The following is a 21,063-nucleotide window of genomic DNA, read 5'->3' as shown; positions in this document are numbered from 1 at the left end:
CTTTATCTTACTCCAGTCTGGAGCTCCGAGTGCCATTTTTAGATCATCGCTTTACTGCTTATTATCTTTCTTTGCCTCCAGAGCTCAGAATTCCTAAGGTACGCCATAGAGCTATGAAATGTGTATATAATATAAAATAAGTCTTTGCACACATGAAGATGGATTCTTTTGTTTTCCTTGTTATGTTGCTTAGAACGGAATAGAAAAATACCTCCTGAGAGAAGCATTTGAAGATTCCAACCTGCTTCCCAAAGATATATTGTGGAGGCCAAAGGAAGCATTTAGCGACGGTTTAACATCTGTGAAGAAATCATGGTTTGCTATGCTGCAGGAGCACATTGAACAACAGGTAGGCAGACTCACATCAGTTAACTGTCTGCAGAAATTAGCCAAGAGATTATGACTGCACATCAGTCCTAGGCAGTATTCTGCCTACTTAAATATGAAACATTTTTGATAATAATAGGCAGGGTCACTGCAGGGGTTAAATGCCTCTACTTGACGCCTATCCAATCAGAAGTCTCCTGCACAGGGAGCACTTGCCTGAAGCCCTGTCATTTCTTAACACTGGGTTCTGGAGGGACATACTGAGGTTCAGATAAAGGGTTTTCCTAAAATTTCAGTTGAGAAATTAAAATATCTTTTAGCATTGTGCTGACAGATCTAGCAGGAATGTTGCTTCTCTTCCTAATTGAAATCAGAAGGGATAAGTCAGAAGGGATAAGGAGATGGTTATTATGTGTCATCCTTGAAAAGGACTCCACAAATCCCAAGTTTCAAGCATTCGGGATGATCATGAAGTTACATTTATATAGACACACTTAGTAAACCACCAGATGGCACTGCAGCATTATTTGTTTCTCCTGTATTTTATTTTTTACTAGACTAAAAAAAAATAATAGCAAACCTTGTTCCATAGCCTTTAAACACAAGCTTAATATAATATTGCTGCGATAGATGTGCTACAGATTGTGTCTGACACTCTAATGCAGGGATCCCCAAACTTTTTCACCCGTGAGCTACATTCAGATGTAAAAAGAGTTGGGGAGCAACACAAGCATGAAAAATGTTCCTGGATGGAGCCAAATAAGGGCTGTGATTGCCTATTGGTAGGCCCTATATGGACTGGCAGTCTACAGGAGTCTCTGTTTGGCAGTGCACCTGGTTTTTATACAACCAAAACTTGCCTCCAAGCCTGGAATTCAAAAATAATCACCTGCTTTGAGACCACTGGGAGCAACATCCAAGGGTTTGGGGAGCAACATGTTGCTCACGAGCTACTGGTTGGGGATCACTGCTCTAATGTCTAGTTCTAATGCAAAAGCAGATAAAATGCCCTTCCCCTCTTGTTAAATTTGAATTTTCCTGCATTTTGTGAATTTTGTGAATGTGCCCCAAAATAATAGCAGTTATGTGTGTAATGCAGTAATGGTTTGTCCATCTGCTTCTTATTGTAAAGCGGAAGCTCAGTGAAGAGTGAAACATTACAGAAGGTATTATGTTGCATAGTGATGGGCGAATTTATTCGCCAGGCGCGAATTTGCGGCAAATTTGCGGCAAATTTGCGCGAATCGCAGCCAGCGAAAATTCGCCTGAAAAAATTCGCCGGTGTCAAAAAATGTTTTCGCCGCGCCGAAAATAAAAGGGGGCTGCCTTCAAAAACGAGACGCCGGCGCCGTTTCGCGAATTTTTGCCGCTTCGCGAATTTTCCCGCGAAGCGAAACGCCCCAAATTCGCCCATCACTAATTTTGCATAACTGTCCCATTGTTCCCAAATACCAATTGATGATATACTTTTACCCCTGCTAAGTATAAGTCGACCCTGTCAGGGAAGATTACGTACCAAGAGCTGTCCATAATGCTATGTGCTAATGATGAATAACCGATAAGCCCCAGAATTATTACTGTTAAACGAGATTGAATGAAGAACTGTGTGTAGTCAGTATCTATTTGCTTTCTTGACCTCTGCTATACCACCAATTTCCAAACTACCCCGTTGGTGGCTTCATAGATCCATCCCATTTATTCTCATTATGATAAATTTGTGTTATTTGAGGTTCAGGATGATGACCCCAACATAAAGTGCTTCCACATACCTAATCTGCCACATACTGTTCCATTGCAGTCAAACTGACATTATACATCCTATTAGAAAACTACCAGTACACCCAAAGGTGATCCAAAAGCACCGGTGAACCACTGTTCAAATATTATTAATATGTACAATATGGCAAAAATACACCAGCTCTGTGGGCACAAAGTTTCTTCAATGTTGGGTATTGTGCTTCTAGTTGTTGTCAGAAACTTATTTTCTGAAAATCGAATTACAATATATATCAGAAATACTTCTTTAGTGGTTTCTCCTATGTATTTGCCACAGGTCACATAATTAGATCTTTGTAGGGTATCAAGCTTTATTTCTTACATTACAGAATGAACCTGAATGGCTCCACAACAAAAGTGAAATAGAAAAATCAATAAAGTTGGGCAAATTAAATAGAAATTGAGTCATCTTAAAATAAGAAAATTGCTTATGACCAAATACCTGTAATAATATTTAAAAAGGTGCAGTTTTCCTTCCATTTCCTTTTCTTTATTTCCATTGAATTGTCCTGGATTGTTTAGCTCCAGAATTAATCACAGACATGTTATATGCTGTGTATGATTTATTTAGGAGGACATTTAAGGGGATGACACAGAGATTTTTGGAGTGACACCTGAACATGTGCTTTTAACACATTATTTAATGTGCTAGAAATGAAGCACTTGTAGAGGGTGCTCACCTCATATTAATTATGCAAAATCTAGCAGGACTCCATTATTTTAAAATGTAGATGAATACAAACATAAAAGGAAATATGTCAGACTCTTTCTTATATATTACCCGAGACAAGCTCTGTTAAATTAAACATGGGGTAAACAATTCATTCCATCATTCTTTCAGCATAGCCCTAAATTATTAAAGCTGTGACAGTATTAAAAAGCACCTTTATAATATATATAATATGTGTCTTCATAAATGTACCAGGCACTTTCTATTTGTCTGGATATATGTTCCCTGAACACCCAAAAGAGAATGGGACAGATTTTCTTTCTTTTTCTTTTTCAACGGTTTTTATTGGTATTTATATCACTAAACCATCAGATTAACACAAGACACTGTTAAAAATGAAGATCTTAATACAAATGTCGCACATGTCAGTGGGTATAGTTTAAGTTTGAATATTATTCGACAATGACAGAATACAATGAATAATGTAAAACAATACTAAAACTTGTAGTAACAATAAAATAATATAAATATAAAGAAACGAAAAGCAAATAAAACCAAACAAATCTATGACATGACTCAATAAATCAAAATATGGTAACTGCTTTATCATATACTCTCTTCTATATTTCTCCATACTAAGGGGCAGATTTAAAAAAGATTTAAAAAACCCTCAAATTTGACCCTAGAAGTAAAATCATTCGAATATCGAATTCAAAGGATTTTATCGCAAAATGTTCGAACGAACGATTAAATCCTTCGAATCCAACGATTCGAAAGTTTTTTTGCAATCGAAAGAATGATTTTTATTCGATCAAAAAAAAAAAAAAACCATAGGTTAACATTGCACTTCGGTAGGTTTAAAGTGGCGAAGTATGAAGTCGAAGTTTTTTTTAAAGAGACAGTACTTTGATTATTGAATGGTCGAATAGTCGAACGATTTTTACTTCGAATCGTTCGAATCATTCGATTCGATTGAATTCGATCAAATTTGACCACTTCGTCGAAGTACCCAAAAAAACCTTCGTGCTTAGTAAATCTGCCCCTAAATCTAAATGTAATACTCTCAAAGAGCAGAGATCATTTTTTTTTTACATATTTCAAACATTCATATTGGAGTGATGCCTGTGCATCCAATCAGGAGTCTTATATTGTTGTAATGCATTATAAAAAGAAAAATATAAATCAACGCAGTGAACATGGAGACTGCCATAAAGTCATTAACGAATGTCTCTTTAAAACAAGAATGCTTTTGCTACTATAAAAACAATAGGCAGTATAACATAGAGAAGAAGAAGACTAATTATGACAACAGAACCTTACCAACTAAATATTCAGCCTTCATGTATGTAGTGTGATTTATGTAAATAAAAAGCCTGCCATACAGTTTATTCTGCTGCATTCATGCTTCCTTCAAAGACACCCATTATGTTCCTTGGTTAAGTTGTACGTTCAGTGATTTTGCCATGTCGATTTTCTACACAGGCCCATTCTACAAATAAGTGCATGAATCACCTCCCTACTTAAGAAATATTAAACAAGGAGAGAGGAGAAATGTTTCTACTGTTTTTTTTTATATTAAAGGAACTGCCATTGTTAAGTGAATCTGTTTTCTGCAGGTGGATGACATTGTGTTGGAAAAGGCAGCTGAAAATTTTCCATTCAATCCACCTAAGACAAAGGAAGGCTACTTCTATCGCCAGATCTTTGAAAAGTATTTTCCAGGGCGTGCTGGTTGGCTGACTCATTACTGGATGCCTCGATGGATTAGTGCAACTGACCCCTCTGCCCGCACACTCAAGCATTACAAGCCAGATAGCAATAAATAAGTTCTATTTAGCCATTCCTCTATTTTAATTCTTCAATAAAATATCCGTTGGGATTTTTTCATTGCCCGTTACACTGCCATCCTCCTGTTTATTCAGGAACAACGATTGTTTGCAGATGTTCAACTACTGCACATAACCCATTGGCATGTTCAGAACTTAATCATATTTTCACAGCTGGTAACACGCTACTTAATGGGCAGGTACCTTATTAGAAAGAATTTATAGCATTACTGAGCTGCTTCTTGGCAGGGGTCGCACTGCTTGAAGGACATTAGTGTTACTTTCACAGTGTTGTGGACAAGGTTTGCCTGCTGGTTGATGCTGTCTGTAATACAGTAAATTACAGAAAGTTGGTGTCTACAGATCTAGAATGAGCATTTCTAATGTGAAAGTTACAAGCAAATCTAATTTTATTTTCCATTCTGCACTTGCAGAATAATGCATTAAATTGTAAATGATGTCCATGGTGGGCTGATTTGCTGTTACATGAATTCACACTGAGGCAGATTAAAAGAATTTACTTTTCAGATGCTGAAGAACTACAGTTGCCAACCTCCCTTCTCTAACTGAGCTAATACAGTAATGCTGGGTAATGCTGTCCCTGAACTGTGATAATGTCCCATATTCAGTATAGTGTCTCCTTTATTTGATCAGTTCCTTTTACCTACAGGTGTGTACCCCTGCCCTAATAATGATATATAGGTCTATATCCACTGAATTAACTTTCTTACCGGAGACAAGAATTTGGAAGAAATATGATATTTTCCTTACCTAAATGCTATCCCTCCCCTGAATTCAACCATTATCCAAGTTGAATTCCCACCATCCAGCCTTTCCTTGGGTGAGCATTAATGTTCTAAACCACATGATCATCATTTCTGCTATAATGGAAACTGTAGTCCAAGGTGAACAAAACAGGGTATTCTTCTGAATATAGGAAAATAAATCATACAGCGGTATCAAATTCTTGTCGTGACAATCCAGCTACTGCTTAGTTTGTGAAAGCCGAATAACATAACTGTTAGTGTGGCCTCTTACAGGGTTACTTATGCCATACCACATATAATTAGAATGTGCCACCAAATTGTCCATGCTGATGACATAGACTGCTTCCATGTGTCTACTCATTTTGCAGTTACAGCCCTGTACATATTGGGGATATAACAGCTGCTCAGGATATAACCACAAACTAACCTCCAATTTTCTCCATAAGGTTTCGTGAAGTGCGTGGCTCACTTTGAAATGTGTAATCACAGTGTGATCAATAAGTCAATTCAGGACTCATTTTACAGGCCAACTGTATTCATTTTCAGTGCAAGTGAAATAACACTAAAAACAAAGAAGCATATAGAGCAATGCTTCTTAAACTGTGGGACTGGTACCCATTAAATGGGGATTCCACCTGACAGTCAGATAAGTAAAGGTTGAGGGTCTGTTCTTATTTACTATCTTGGAGATACGCATCCGTGATATAAGTTAAGGGGGGGGGGGCTGATTAAATCAAATGTAAAGATCTAAAAGCATAAAAGAAGAAAAAGGTTAATTTATTTGTAATCAAAAGTAAAGCTGTTCAAAATCACAGGACTATAATGTCACAATAGAAGTGTCTAAGACATCCTCTTACTCTCCACACATTAGATCTTTCATCATTAGTTTTACTTTTTTAAAACTCTAAAGAACTAACCTTTAGAAGGCCAGATTTACCTTATAAGCTGCCATGGACTACTTTTGTTGCGATAAACCTCTTCACTTGCTCATATATCAGCTGGGAAATGTGGCATAGTAGGGGGTCAAGGGGTGCTTGTTGGTTGTGGAGATCATATCCCTACCACCATCTGTAGGTGTATAGCGCTCCAACTTATGGCAGTCCCAAATGCCATTACTGAGGACACATACATTGGCACACTTATGTTAATTAAAACACCAAATACCTTAGGTTACCTTTATTGGAAAACAGAGGAGAATGACTGGACACTGATTCATCAAACACTTATATAAAGGCATCCCCTCAGTGTAATACGGATATCTGAAATTAAGAAATGTTGGCCTGGAACATAGTATTTGTACCTGGAGAGAAAACTGGCTAAAAGATAGACTATAAAGAATGGTGGTAAATGAAACATTTTCTAATTGGACCAGTGTTGTTAGTGGAGTACCACAGGGCTCTGTACTTGGTCCCTTGCTTTTCACCTTGTTTATTAATGACCTGGAGGTGGGCATTGAAAGTACTAAGCAGTGTCATTCTGTGGCTACTAAAGCAAATAAAGTTCTGTCTTGCATAATAAAGGGCATTAACTCAAGGGATGAAAACATAATTATGCCTCTTTATAGGTCCCTGGTAAGGCCTCATCTGGAGTATGCAGTGCAGTTTTGGACTCCAGTCCTTAAGAGGGATATAAATGAGCTGGAGAGAGTGCAGAGATGAGCAACTAAACTGGTTAGGGGGATGGAAGACTTAAATTATGAGGGTTGGGGTTGTTTTCTGGAAAAAATGCGCTTGCGAGGGGACATGATTACACTTTACAAGTACATTAGAGGACATATTAGACAAATAGCAGGGGATCTTTTTACCCATAAAATGGATCACCGTACCAGATGCCACCCCTTCAGACTAGAAGAAAAGAACTTTCATTTGAAGCAACGTAGGGGGTTCTTCACAGTCAGGACAGTGAGGTTGTGATGGCTGATTCAGTTAATGCCTTTAAGAGGGACTTAGATGATTTTTTTGGACAGACATAATATCAAAGGCTATTGTACTACTAAACTCTATAGTTAGTATAGATATGGGTATATATAATTCATGTTGAAAGTATGGTTGGGTGTATGTATGGATGCTGGGTTTTCATTTGGAGGGGTTGAACTTGATGGACTTTGTCTTTTTTCAATCCGATTTAACTATGTAACTATGTAACTATCTGACAAATCCATGTGCATTTATTGAGTAGTTGCAGGGTATCATTGCTATCCACTTAGCTTCTAGTGTTGTGTAAAGGTGCCCATACATGGAGAGATCCGCTCGTTTGGCGATGTCAAACGACGGTCTGTCGGCAGCTTTTATCGGCCCGTGTATGGCCACCTTTAGACTATCACTACTAATTATTAGGACTGTAAGCATCTCTCAGTTGAATGTGACTTGCATGCAGCCACAGAAAACAAGGTGCATCTTCTCAACAACTGGTAAACAGGGAAATTACACTTCCCAGATCTCTTAGCTGAAAGTCACTTATGTACATCACTTTGGTATATTTTACTGTTTGGTTGACTCTTCTAAGTTGATTAATCATGTAGAAAGTCAAATGAATCCCATTAGCCTAATAATGGATGATCTAACACCCAGGCATAATCAAAATCTTTTCACTTCACTGCAAAGACTACTCAAGCCAATGCATATTAAAATTACTTTGAACCTAATTGAATTCATTTTATCAAGAAACAAAGAAAGCTATTAAATTATTAAGAACATTCTGTTTTGAGTAAATAAAAGAAAGTGGGATTCTTTTGAGGCTGATGAAAGTCTCAGAATGAGTGGAGTTTTGATTGAATAAGGTTCTGTCTTTGTGTTCAAATACTTTATACAGTTACAGATACTTTCCTTTTTAGACATGTTTGCAATAACCTCATTATGTGTTTAATTATATTAAGAGGGAGATACCTTCATTATTTGGAAGAAAGTGTCGCACAAAAACCCAACGGTAAACAGAAAATGTAGGAAAGCTTCTAATAAATGCACTTATCAAGGATCCACTAACTGCACAGTTAATACATTTGATTATGAGACTGGGCTGTGAATTTAAATTATTACACCCTTTTTAGGAGGGACAGAGGGGTTAAGGGTGGATGAGTGTGTTTGTATGTAAAGCCTGAATTAAAACCATGCACTAAAGAAATAACCATGGATGGCACTGGTGAGGGTGTAGAATCCCTCTGGGTAGAGATTTTGACTGGGCAAAAGGTTCAAAGAAAATTATCATTGGTGTATGCTATAAACCACCTTGTATAAGTGACGAAAATGAAGCAGCTAGGTCAAGTTATTACAATGGGTGACTTCAATTACCCAATTCCAATTGGTAACTGCAATTATCCAGACATTGACTGGGGTAATGGGGTTGCCAAGGTTTGTAAATATGCTGAATGACAACTTTTTATTCCGGCTTGTTCACGAACTCTTGGACCTTGTAATAACTAATAATACTGAACTCATCTCTAGCATTTGTGTGGGTGAGCATTTAGGGAAAAGTGGAGCATAACATTCTGTTGCAGAAGCAATTCTATAAGGGAGTAACTAAAACTAAACTAAATTTCAGACGTGCAAACTTTGACAGTATAAGGGCATCTCTGCAACATATTAACTGGGAAAGGCTTTTCACAGGGTTAAACACAGAATAAAAATGAGAAGTCTTTAAAATGATGCCTTATAATTATACGTGTCAGTATATTCCCCTTGTGAGCAAGGAACATTGTCGCAAAACAAAACCTTTGTGGTTCAATAGAAATGTTGGTGTTGGGGTGGGTAAGAAAAGACTAGCAAAAAAAACAAGCTTAAATTGAGATGGAAAAGGTTATCGCAGCAAGGAGTAAAACTTATCTAAAATATTTTTTTGAATATTTAAATAGTAAAACATGAAGCAGGAAGGTGGGACCCTTAATATCAGAGGGGGGTCAGTTGTATGATGAGAATAGAAAAGAAGCTAATGATGGTTTCATTCTTAATAGTCCCACTTCTAGTAATACAACTAATGATGCATGGTTCACACATGAGGAAATTCAAAAGAGAGAAGAACATGTTAAGATAAACAAAGATCCGGATGGTATTCACCCCAGGGTAAAAAATTAGCTTAGCTCTGTAATTGACAGACCTCTCAAATTAGGTATGGTGCCGAGAGACTGGCGAATTGCTAATGTGGTGCCACTATTCAAAAAGGGATCCTGTTCTCAGCCTTTAAACTATAGGTGGTTGCTCTGATGTAAGTGGTAGGAAAGCTTTTCAAAGGGGTATTAAGGGATAAGATACTGGACTTCATTACAAATAATAATACTATGAGTTTGTGCCAGCATAGTTTTATGTATGATATACCTTGCCAGTCTGATTTAATTTCTTTTTATGAGAAGGTGAGCAGAGTCCTAGAGTCAAGGTGACTCTGGGATGGCAGTGGATGTGATCTACTTAGACTTTGCTAAAGAATTTTATACAGTGCCACACAGAAGGTTACTGGTTAAAGTAAGGAATGTTGGCCTGGAACATAGTATTTGTACTTGGATAGAAAACTGGCTAAAAGATAGACTACAAAGAGTGGTGATAAATGAAACATTATCTAAGTGCACCAGTGTTGTTAGTGGAGTAACTCAAGGGTCTCTATTTGGTCCCTTGCTTTTCAACTTGATTATTAATGAACTGGTGGTGGGCATTGAAAGTACTGTTTCTATTTTTGCTGATCATACTAAATTTTGCAGAACTGTAGGTTCCATGTGGGATGCTGCCTCTGTGCAGAATGATTTGCTGGGCAGCAAACTAGAAAATAAGGTTCAATGTTGATAAATGCAGGTTATGCACTTTGACAGAAATAATATAAATGCAAGTTATACTAAATGGCAGTGTTTTGGCGGTTTTCTTAATCGAGAAGGATGTAGAGGTTTTTGTAGATAACAAGTTTTTATTTATTTCTGTGGCTACTAAAGCAAATAAAGTACTATTGGTGTAAAAAAAAAAAAAAAAAATAATTATATATAAAGCTCTAAAATATGAAGCTCTTAAATTGTCCTACAGGCGAATCAACACAATTTCATACATAGGATTAAGGGGACAAAGTCAGGAGGCAAAAACTGTGTAAAAAGTATTTGTGCTTAGGCTAACTCCTCTTTTAGTGGGCACATGATGGTGACGTCACAGTCGAATTTGGCGCCAACACTGTATGTTAAATACGATCACACTTGTGTAATGTTTTTTCTTCCTGAGGACGTCTAGAGTTTTTTAGCCGAAACGTCGAGGAAATAAACCACAGCCTTTGCGGCTTTTGAAGGAGAGACCTGTGAGTGCGGTTTTCTTTGATATAGTATATGATAATTATTTATATATATAGCAACGTTAAGCAGGGAAGCTGGAAGCTATAGTGGCCCTTTAACAGCTTTAACAATTCCAATGAAGAAGTTTCTTTTTGCAAATGAAAATAATTTTAAACTAAATAAAATCCCTAAAATCAGGGATGGGATATCTGTGACCTTACAGATATTTTGAAGTACATTTTCTAGTACCTCTTGGAAGCATTTGGCTAAGAGATGTAGTTAAACAATAACGATGGAATGGAATGTTGTAACCCATTGAAAATTTTGAAATAGAATAGAAAATGGAGCAATTATTACAGAAACAATTAAAGTGCATTGTGTACCAGTTATAATCTCCTTAAACTACCGTACAGTCCCTGACTTGCTGTTGTCTTTACCTTGTTAATGTTATCATTTATGTAAAAACATCAAAGGAATAATAGAACAGTTGCTTGTAAATGCATTTTTATTGCAGGAAAGCATCAAGGACAATAACATCTGAACAAAAGAATTTGAAAGAAGGTAGAAGGGGAATTCAGAATACAGAAGCCTGATCTCTGCAGACTGAAGACATACGTTCTGTGGCCTGTAGGTGGCAGTGATAACTAACTACTAGCAAGAATAAATATAGCTGACTTGTTACTGGATGCTTTTCGTGTTTGAGATGGATTTTTAGATCGCTCTGTCCTTTCGCTCCTTTGATTGAGTAATTATGGACATTATGGAAATTAAGTTAAAAAAACAAAAAGTAGAGTATTTAGGCAGACCAGCTATTCTCATTGAATTAATTAGGATATTTAGCCTGCCTTCAAATGACAAAGCTTAATTTGTGCATGCAGAGAGTTGTACAACTCCATGTGACATGTATTAATAGTAAGTGATGAGGACCAAATAGATGAGGCTATTTTTGGTCTCATGAAGGCATTTTTGTGAGGCAATAAAAATGTCTTAAAGGGAATATGCACTAATATAAGTAAAGAAAAGCAGCACTCTAAAAAGATCTCAAAAAGAAAACGTATATGGTGAGGTTCACATTCAATTAGGGTGGATGTTGCTACCTTTTTGGACTTGTTTAGTTGCTCTTTTGGGTAGATAGCAATTTCCCTGTTTTTAGATCAAGGAAACAGATAAACAGGGCCACTCACTTCCTTGTAAAATAAACATATGAGAACTGACCACTAATTATAGCGGATCTATAGATGCCATACAAAATGCAGTGCTTGTATTATTATTATGTGGTAAAACTGTAGAGCTATCTCTGCTCTGATAATAGTATGGTTGTGGTTATATAGTAAGTCACCAGCCTGACGCTACTAAGACTTTTGGAGTTTGGATGTATTAGCAGAAGTGAAATTAAGCTGTTCATCATTTGCAGGTAGACAATGAATGACTCATTACTATAAGTAGATTTTACAGCACATTCAGAGCACATTTGTACTGAAACAAAAAACCCTTGTGACTCCTAAATCACCCAAGGTCTAATTAACTAACAGGTCTAAAGCTAGCATTGATGTCATTTGTCATTTCAGTAAGTTGACTCTCTTAACTGGTTTTCTTTAGACTGTTTCTATATGTCTTTTTAGAGCTTCAAACAGGGGAGGTTATGCTGATCCGTCGACTGATCCCATGAAATCTAAGTACAGGTATGGGACCTGCTATATTTCCGTAATTTGGCCCTTAAGTCTACTAGAAAATCATTTAAAAATGAAATAAACCCATTGGCTGGTTTTGCTTCCAATAAGGATTAATTATATTTTAGTTTGGCTCAAGTACAAGGTACTGTTTTATTATTACAGAGAAAAAGGAAATCTTTTAAAAATTTGGATTAATTAGATAAAATGGAGCCAATAGGGCTGATTCGGCAAATTTTTGCCAGCATCTGTTTCACACCCATCGCAACTCTTTGCCAGGAGCAAATGCGCTCCGACTACACCAATTCACTAATATGCAGAGTTTCGTCCTGGGCGCCGAACGATGGCGACTTTTTTTTTTAAAGTTGTATGGACGTCTTTATGTTAAATGTTGGTGCAAATACTTAAAAATTCCACTTTTAAAAACATATGTCCAGGGAACCTTAATAAAGACAATAGAGTTATTATAATGCCCTACACATGAGCCCACTGTAAACTTAATGTTCCATATGTTAGCAAATGTATGGGGAAAACCGGTTACCCAAAAAAATTTAAAGTTAGGACTTTTGTAGGCAATCCCGCTTCAAAAAAGGAAAAGTCGCCAGGGTTTTTTTGAATTTAGATTCATTTTCAGCACACAGGATATGATGTAAGTGACAGAAGATTGAGGAAGTTCTAAATACTTTATAGCACATCACCTGGTCTGAACGTTTTGTAAAAATTAGTTAATTATAACTAAAGTGAGAGCGAAAAGTTGCCTGGCAAAGTTAGCGAAGTGGTGGATGCGCCTGTTAGTAAATCATTGATGTCCCTGCGGGTGTCAAAGCTAGAGAATTGTCGCTAGCGTTAGCCACTTCGCACCTTAGTAAATCTGCCCCTATGGGAGTAGGCCTTTTTGTAGGTCAGAGCTTTCTGGATAATGGGTTTCCGGAGAATGGATCCCATACCTGTATATGTTGCTTTCTTGTATATTATCATTATAAACATAGCTAGATATTACAATTCTGAAAAAGAATGAGGTCTCGTATCGTAATACTGGTTCACCTGTTTGGTGAAGCTGCCTGTCTCTCATATTGGAAGGTTACTTTCTGTAGAAGGTAGCTAAAGTGTTGAACAGCTGTTCTTCCTCAAAATAAGCATGATGGCATATTAATTGCTAAATAAACCAAAGAATGGCTGCTACTTTCTGTGCTCTTGAATCCAATTAAAATGGAAACGAAGCACAAACTAAGCCCAAATTATGGCTGAATGTTTGAGCATATCCACAAAATTAATTCTGCCATTTTTATCCCTTATTCCCTCAGGAACTTTACTTTGTTTTTAGATTTTCTCTTTGTGGTTATCTGTAGCAATTAAGATTTCATGAAAAATAGAGCCATGAACCTCTTCATAAACCAGGGGATTTTGAATCTGACCTTTCATCTTGCTCTCTTACTGTTGAGATTGCTGATTGATAGAATGCTAATCATTCTAAACGTTGGGGTCCCAAGGGCTCCCTTATTTTTACCGTATGTGTTTAGGACTGCCAGTTAAAGGATCTCTAGTTTTGAAAATTGGCTACATAGGAAGACATTACCCTTACAGGTTTGGTTTATCTTTTGTAGTATGTTATAGAATGGCTAATTCTAAGCAACTTTTCGTTTTGGTCTTCATTGTTTTTTCAATAATATTAATTTATTTTTAATTTGATCGGAGCACTTTGTATAGCCACTTAGCAATTAATATTTATTGAACTCGTTTATTTATCTGGTAAAAAGCTTCCTTTGGCACTTGCAACTAATCCCACTTATTCATGGTTAATGGGAAAGATCAGATGCGCTCACAAATTAGCGTGACCTGGTCCGCCCTCTACTTAATCAATTAGACCTGAGTGTGTGATAATATGCTTCCTTTACAAACATCATTAAACAGTCTTAGCAGACAAACAGGGCAACTAAGAGAACACCATTCTCTATGCATACATCACAGTTAAGTGTATTCCTACAAATGATAATGAATGTTTAAATACAAAAGGCATTAGCACTAGCATTGTAATCTACAGTCTGTGTCTTCAGCCTTCTTACATCTACGTTGCTGTTTTCGAAATTGTAGGCCATAAGAGATTCCAGTATTAACAAATAATGTTAATATTTTAGGTTTTCTGCCTCTTTTACAGTACAGGTATGGCATCTATTATCCAGAAAGCTCCAAATTAGAAGGCCATTTTAATCAATTAATTTACATTTTGAAAAATGGCTTCCCTTTGCTTTGTAATAATAAAACAGTACCTTGTACTTAATCCCAACTAAGATATAATTAATCCTTATTGGAAGCAAAACCAGCCTGTTGGGTTTCATTAATGATTTGTGATTCCAAATTACAGAAAGATCCCTTATTTGAAAAACCCCAGGTCCCAAGCACTCTGGATAACTGGTCTCATACCTGTACAATAAATGGGTGAAGAATCCACTATAAAGATAAATAGAACCTTAACTATAAGTAAATAAATTATTAGCAGTGACGCCACACATCATATGTGTTATTTTCACTTTATGTAGGTTCATTGTGCCCAGTCAGAATTCCTGTTTTCCATTTGTATTTTTTTTCTACGTTTTTTAGTAGCTGAAACTGTTTAGAAAGCGAATCTTTCAAAATGACTGTTGCACATCTGTCCGTGAAACAAGCTTACAGGCCTCAAGTGGCAGTCACATGCATTTCCAATGAACTCTGTATTATTAAAATACCTACACCTGCAGATGTGCAAGTTAGGGAGCCAGTGCAGGCAGCAACGGTGTATATCGCAGCCAGACACTAGACGCAAGTTCTTTTAGAATGAGCATTAAGGAACATTTCTATATGATTCTGACTGCTGATCTCATACCTTAGTTCTACTAGAAAACCATTTAAACATTAAATAAACCCAATAGGCTGGTTCTGCTTCCAATAATGATTAATAATATCTTAGTTTGTTTGGATAACGTACAAGCTACTGTTTTGTTATTACAGAGAAAAAGAAAATCATTTTTTAAAAGTTGGATTATTGTCATAAAATGGAGCAAATTTTAAAGGGTAAAGTGACTAACATGGGCAGAAATTCGTCAATGTGACGTCATTTTGGTACTTCACCGATTTACTAACGATTTACTACTAATGGCATAACTTTGCTAGCAGAGGAGATAGACTCTAGCGGTACTTTGCACTCTAAACCGTCAATTTTGCGTTCTGGCGAATGGACATGACTACGCAAATTCACGCAAAGATGTGGATTTTACTGAACGTTACCTCTTGCGCCAGACTTGCCTTCGCCACCTCAGACCAGGCAAAGTGCAATAGAGTAGATAGGACTTCCTCAAAAAATACTTAAAAAAATTGCTAAGTCCCGAAAAACGCTAGCGTCTTTTCCTTTTTTCAGTGTGATAGGCTGCAAAAGAGTGCAATATTTTTATGGGGTAACCTGATTCTCCCCTACATTTCCTAACATATGGCACATAAACTATACACTGGGCTCATGTGTAGGGCAATATAACAACTCTATTTTATTAAGGTTTCCCAGGCTTGTGTAGTGTAATGTATTTGCTGCAACATATACGTCCATTCAACGTTAACTTCCCGCCATATGCAAATTAGGCAACGCTAGCGCAACTTCCCAGCATTTGGCGCCCTGGACGCAACTTTGGATTTTAGTGAATTAGCGTTGTCCTGGCGAATATACGCCTGGTGAAGTGTTGCGCTGTGAGCGAAGCCGTCGCTGGCGGAGGTTAGTGAATTTGCGGATAGAGAACAAAAAGAAAGGGAGTGCTACTGCTCACCGCGTATCCTAACCAGGTGCTCTGTCAAACAGTGTCCCCACTGCCAACATCCAATGACTCAAAACAGGCAGACGGCACTTCTGGAATAGGTTTTATTGGGGTTGCTGCTATAAAACCTAACGCGTTTCGGGAGTAAATCCCTTAATCATAGGCCTAACGCGTTAGGTTTTACAGCAGCAACCCCAATAAAACCTATTCCAGAAGTGCCGTCTGCCTGTTTTGAGTCATTAGTGAATTTGCCTCTAAGGGAGACAGCATTTCCGTAATTCTGAGTTTTCTGGATAACAGGTTTCCGGATAACGGATCCCATACCTGTATAACTGGTTAGTAACTCATATTATTAACACATTATTCGTAATAACATTATGCAATATCATTATTGTTATATAATATCTGTCTGTAAAAAAAAACCCAGCATAATTGAATTATAAATGCATGTTATTGTATAATCCCATTTTTAGATATGCATTTCTTTCTCTTTTCTTGAACTTTTTTTGCAATACAAAAGTGAAAAAGAAATTCTTATTTTCCTGTGTCATATCATGATTGGGAGATGTCACTTGGGTATTGTGGGGGAGAAGGCTGAGAGATATAAGAAATTAGACTGTAATATCAAAGAAAAGATTTCACTAATGGATTTTAATGCGCCTTAGTTGCTACTCATTAACTTAGAGAAGCTGTCCCGTATTCCATATAATGTGTTTCATCAATGAGAAAGGGAGGCAAGGGGAAATAGGAATTCTGAGATTTGCATTAGATGCTTTCAAGAAAAAAAAAAACAGCAATGTGTCATATTTAATCAGTTCAGTCATTTCTTTGAAAATGATGAGAATACAGAAGTATAATGTAGTATGCCAGTGATCATGCTGTGCGTATCATTACATCTGATAGTTACAAATATCTCACTATACATTATTAATAGCCACTGTTAACATGCTCTTAGGACACCCTTCAGTTTCCTTGTCAAAGTCAGAACAAAATGTTTTTGGGTTTTTTTTTGTTGCTGATGTTGCTTTTATACTGAACAAAATAGTTTAAAAACACAGAAATTTTAGAAAATACGAAAATGCAAAGTCAAATATGTTCATCAAATGCTTTCAGAGCTGGAACTAGGGGTAGACAGCAGAGACACTTGTCTATAGTGCAATTGTGGGGGCACAACTGGCAAACTACTTCTGCCTGCCACTGCCCTTGCCATTTGTCCACTTGATATAAAATATAAATATATATATTATATAATATACAGAGGTGTAACTATACTGTTCCGGGGCCCCCCCCCTGCGACGAAAATTTGCCAGCGACGGCTTCACAGTCGAAAATTCGCTCAGACAACGCTAATTTAATAAAATGCAAAGTTGCGTTCCAGGCGCCGAACGCTGGCGAATTTTCGCTATCATTACTTCGGCAATGTGAGCAAATCAAAGTGAAGATGCGCTAGTGTTCAATTCTGCCTAGTGCAACTTCGTTAGAGGTCTTCGCTCAGGCTAATTTGCATATGACGGGAAATTTAAAGTTGGATGGACATATATGTTGCAGCAAATACATTACGTTACACAAGCCTGGGAACCTTAATAAATAAAATGGAGTTGTTATAATGCCCTACACATTACCCCACTGTATAGTTAATGTCCCATATGTTAGAAAATGTATGGGGGAACCCAGTTACCCAAAAAAATGTTAAGGACTTAATCACTCTGAAAAAAAGAAAAGACGCCATAGTTTTTTTGAAACTTTTTCAGCTAAAAAATATGATGTAATTAACAGAAGAATGAGGAAGATCTAAGCACTCCATTGCACTTTGCCTGGTCTGAGCTGGTGAAGGCAAGTCTGGCGAAAGAGGTAACGTTCAGTAAAATCCGCATCTTTGAATTTGTGGAGTAACGTCCATTCGCCAGAGCGAAAATTCGCCAGCGATAGAGTGTGAATCACCTCTAGCATCTATCTTCTTCGCTAGCGAAGTGACGCTCGTGCCTGTTAGTAAATCGGTGAAGTCCCTGAAAACGTTAATGCTGGCGAATCTTCGCCAGTGTTAGTCACTTCGTTCTTAAGTAAATTTACCCCTTGGTGCGCACCCCTACCTACCTGCCTGCTGCTCCCCTACTGCTCACACCCCTCCCTCTCACATGCGTGTGCCCACTGCACATTTTTAGCAGTGGTCATGCCAATTTTTCCAAGATGAGATCTCTGTTTTGGAGGAAGTTGACCACGTGGTCCGGGTCCCCCCACAACTGCACCAATGAGATGCACCTAATTTGGCTGAATATGAGCTATTTTTATCAAGATTCAGATTTGGCTGAATCCAGCACCAAATGTGGTGCTTACCTAGTTTTTTCAGCATTAGATTTGACTAGAATCCAGTTGATTTGACTTATTTCTATAGATATACCATGCCCTGGATGAATGAGAACTATCTATCTATCTATCTATCTATCTATCTATCTATCTATCTATCTATCATCTATTGTTCAATAAAATACATAAGATCCACTGGTGCTTGAGTTAACTTTTTGACTTAAGTGTAAAGTGTTGTAGTTGACCTTTCCTTCAACACTGCTGTGAAAATGCTTCCTCCTTGAATTTTGTACTATTATGGACATATCAGGGCAAGAAGAGAATAAGTATAATTTCTTCAGGGGCTGCACATTGGCTCTTCTGCTAACCTGACACTTGCTCCAACAGTGTTTTTTTCCTTTATTATCCCATGCCAGACTGCATGAAAGCTTATTAAGAACACAGAACATTTCTTCCATATATGTAGGTGTGTCTGTGTGTGGGAGAGCAGTCATGTTGATCACACAGGCAGCTTTTGAAGCATCCTCTTTAATGAGACTTTCCTTTATTCATCTACGGAGAATATCTTGGCTGTAGAAAGCTATAGGAAAATTCAGACAGACATACATCAATGAATTAATACAAATGTCCCACTTCTGTATTTTCTATTCAATGGACAAGAATGTGTATTCACACACAGAGTATGTTTAACTTTTAAATTAACTAATATATATATAACTTGGTCAGTACACATGGAACAATAAAGCAAATGGAAGGCCCTTTGTGTTGGGAAAATGACCTAGTTATAAGTCTCCTTATAGGAGGTATGGTTGTGCCACGTCTTTAGCTCAGAGTTCTTTTTCAATGTTCATATTTCCTACACAATGTAGTAGAACAGAATGTCACATTTGACATTAAATATCAAACTCCCAGAATTTTTCCATCTATCAATCACTGGGGAGGGAATACAGAATGGCCTCATACCTTGAAACTCTATAGAACCCCAAAGAAAGACAGATCCTGAGTTACAGACTAAGTGCCTACAGCTTGGAGATTGAACTGGGATGACACAGACAGACCTACAGGCCCAGGGAGAGCAAACTGTGCCAACGCTGTGACCAGGAGGCAGTGGAAGATGAGGCCCACTTCCTGTTACAGAGCCCCAAATACTCATCACAGAGGAACACCCACTTTTAGAGATTCTCCCATCACAGACTTCATTTCCATAAAAGAAGAGAGGAAATGCTGCTGACAGTAACAATAGCTGCACAATATCTAAGAGACTGTCATAGACTGAGAGAGATAGGACTTTCCCCTGCCATAAGCTGCCCCCCTAACCCCACCAATTTCACCCCTCTACTTACTTTGGCAATGCTAAATGTATTTGGTCCTGCCAATAAAGCTGATTTGATTTGAGAGAGAGAGGGTGAGAAAGAGATAGATATATTGATAAATAAATATGAATGTAGACATACAGACAGTTCGCAGAGAGAGAGAGAGAGAGAGAGAGAGAGAGAGAGAGAGAGAGAGAGAGAGAGAGAGAGTAGATAGATAGATAGATAGATAGATATTTATCCAGACAGACAGTTAACAGAAAGAGAGAGATAGATAGATGGATAGATAGATAGATGATAGATAGATAGATGATAGATAGATAGATAGATAGATATGAATCTAGACATACAAACTGATAGATGATAGAGGAAGAGAAAGCTCAGCTGGATATTAGCTGGATATAGCAGATAGTTACTACTGTACCTACCAACCTTTACTTTTCAGCATACCCCCCTGCTATTCACTAACTCCCTTCTTGCCTTCTTGTTGTATATTGTACTGAATTTCTTTGCCAAATATCCTTGTTCACTATTATTAAGGGAGGGGTAAATTGTAATTTCATTGTATATTATAGTATAAGGAAATCTAACATTACCAAAGGGAAATCTTTAATGATTTGCAGATTTTATTTGGTTTTTCATTATCTCCATCTTCATCCCTCCTCCTTCAAGTGTCAATACACAGCTTTCCATCTTCTCCCCACAAGGCTGGTCTATATTTCTGGCATGATTACAAACCAAGAACAAACATAGTTGATCTTTTAGATTGTAAGCTCTAATGACTAAGGCCATCTTTATCAGTATGTTTATACAATCTGTATTTTGGTTTGTGTGCTATTGCGCAATGCTTTGGAATATGTTGGTTCTATATAAATACTTAATACTAACAATCTGCTCAAAGCCTTATTTTAAGGGTATTTTAAGAGTTCTTTGGATTCTGCTGTGAGAGACTTATCCGTTTCTCTATTTCAATTTCTCTTCAAAGTAGTTTTTGTCATTTCTGCAGTGTTGCAACACTATAGAAAAACTCCTTCTGGGTAGTGGAATTCCGTAATCTAGATTATTTTTTTTATCATTTTTTCATGCCCAATGGTCCCCCGATGAATCATCCCCATTGCTGTATTCCCATACTTATTATATGAATAGTTGACTCCTGGCATTAACCGGTAGCTCCTTCAACTTCATTGAGATAAAGATTTGTATGATTCATTGTTGGCGACAAAGGGCTACCCCTTTTAATTTTCTATAGGAAGAGAAGAAAGGGATTCATCAGTTTAGAGTGCAAAGACTCATAAATGACGTCACGTCTCATAAATTGCACGGAGTCATGTCGATCAGCGGGTCACCTCCATGGGAAGTGTCACTTCATGTTTCTGAGGCAAAAAAAAGGGAGGTAGGATT

The 21,063-nt window shown here is 37.3% G+C and overlaps 1 protein-coding gene across 1 annotated transcript in view; it reads left to right on the top strand.

The window, feature by feature from the left end:
* asns.L (asparagine synthetase (glutamine-hydrolyzing) L homeolog) overlaps positions 1-4,670 on the top strand; it is a 30,527-nt gene extending 25,857 nt beyond the window's left edge. The window contains exons 10-12 of the mRNA XM_018267326.2: positions 17-98; positions 194-349; positions 4,390-4,670. Of these exons, the coding sequence (XP_018122815.1) occupies positions 17-98; positions 194-349; positions 4,390-4,599 (448 nt within the window). The 3' untranslated portion in view covers positions 4,600-4,670. The remainder of the gene's footprint in view (positions 1-16; positions 99-193; positions 350-4,389) is intronic.
* The last annotated feature ends 16,393 nt before the right edge of the window (positions 4,671-21,063 follow it).

The sequence above is a fragment of the Xenopus laevis genome, chromosome 6L (genome assembly GCF_017654675.1).
Source record: "Xenopus laevis strain J_2021 chromosome 6L, Xenopus_laevis_v10.1, whole genome shotgun sequence".
Lineage (NCBI taxonomy): Eukaryota > Metazoa > Chordata > Amphibia > Anura > Pipidae > Xenopus > Xenopus laevis.
The sequence above is the reverse complement of the archived record's forward strand: the minus strand, read 5'-3'. Positions and strand labels throughout refer to the sequence as shown.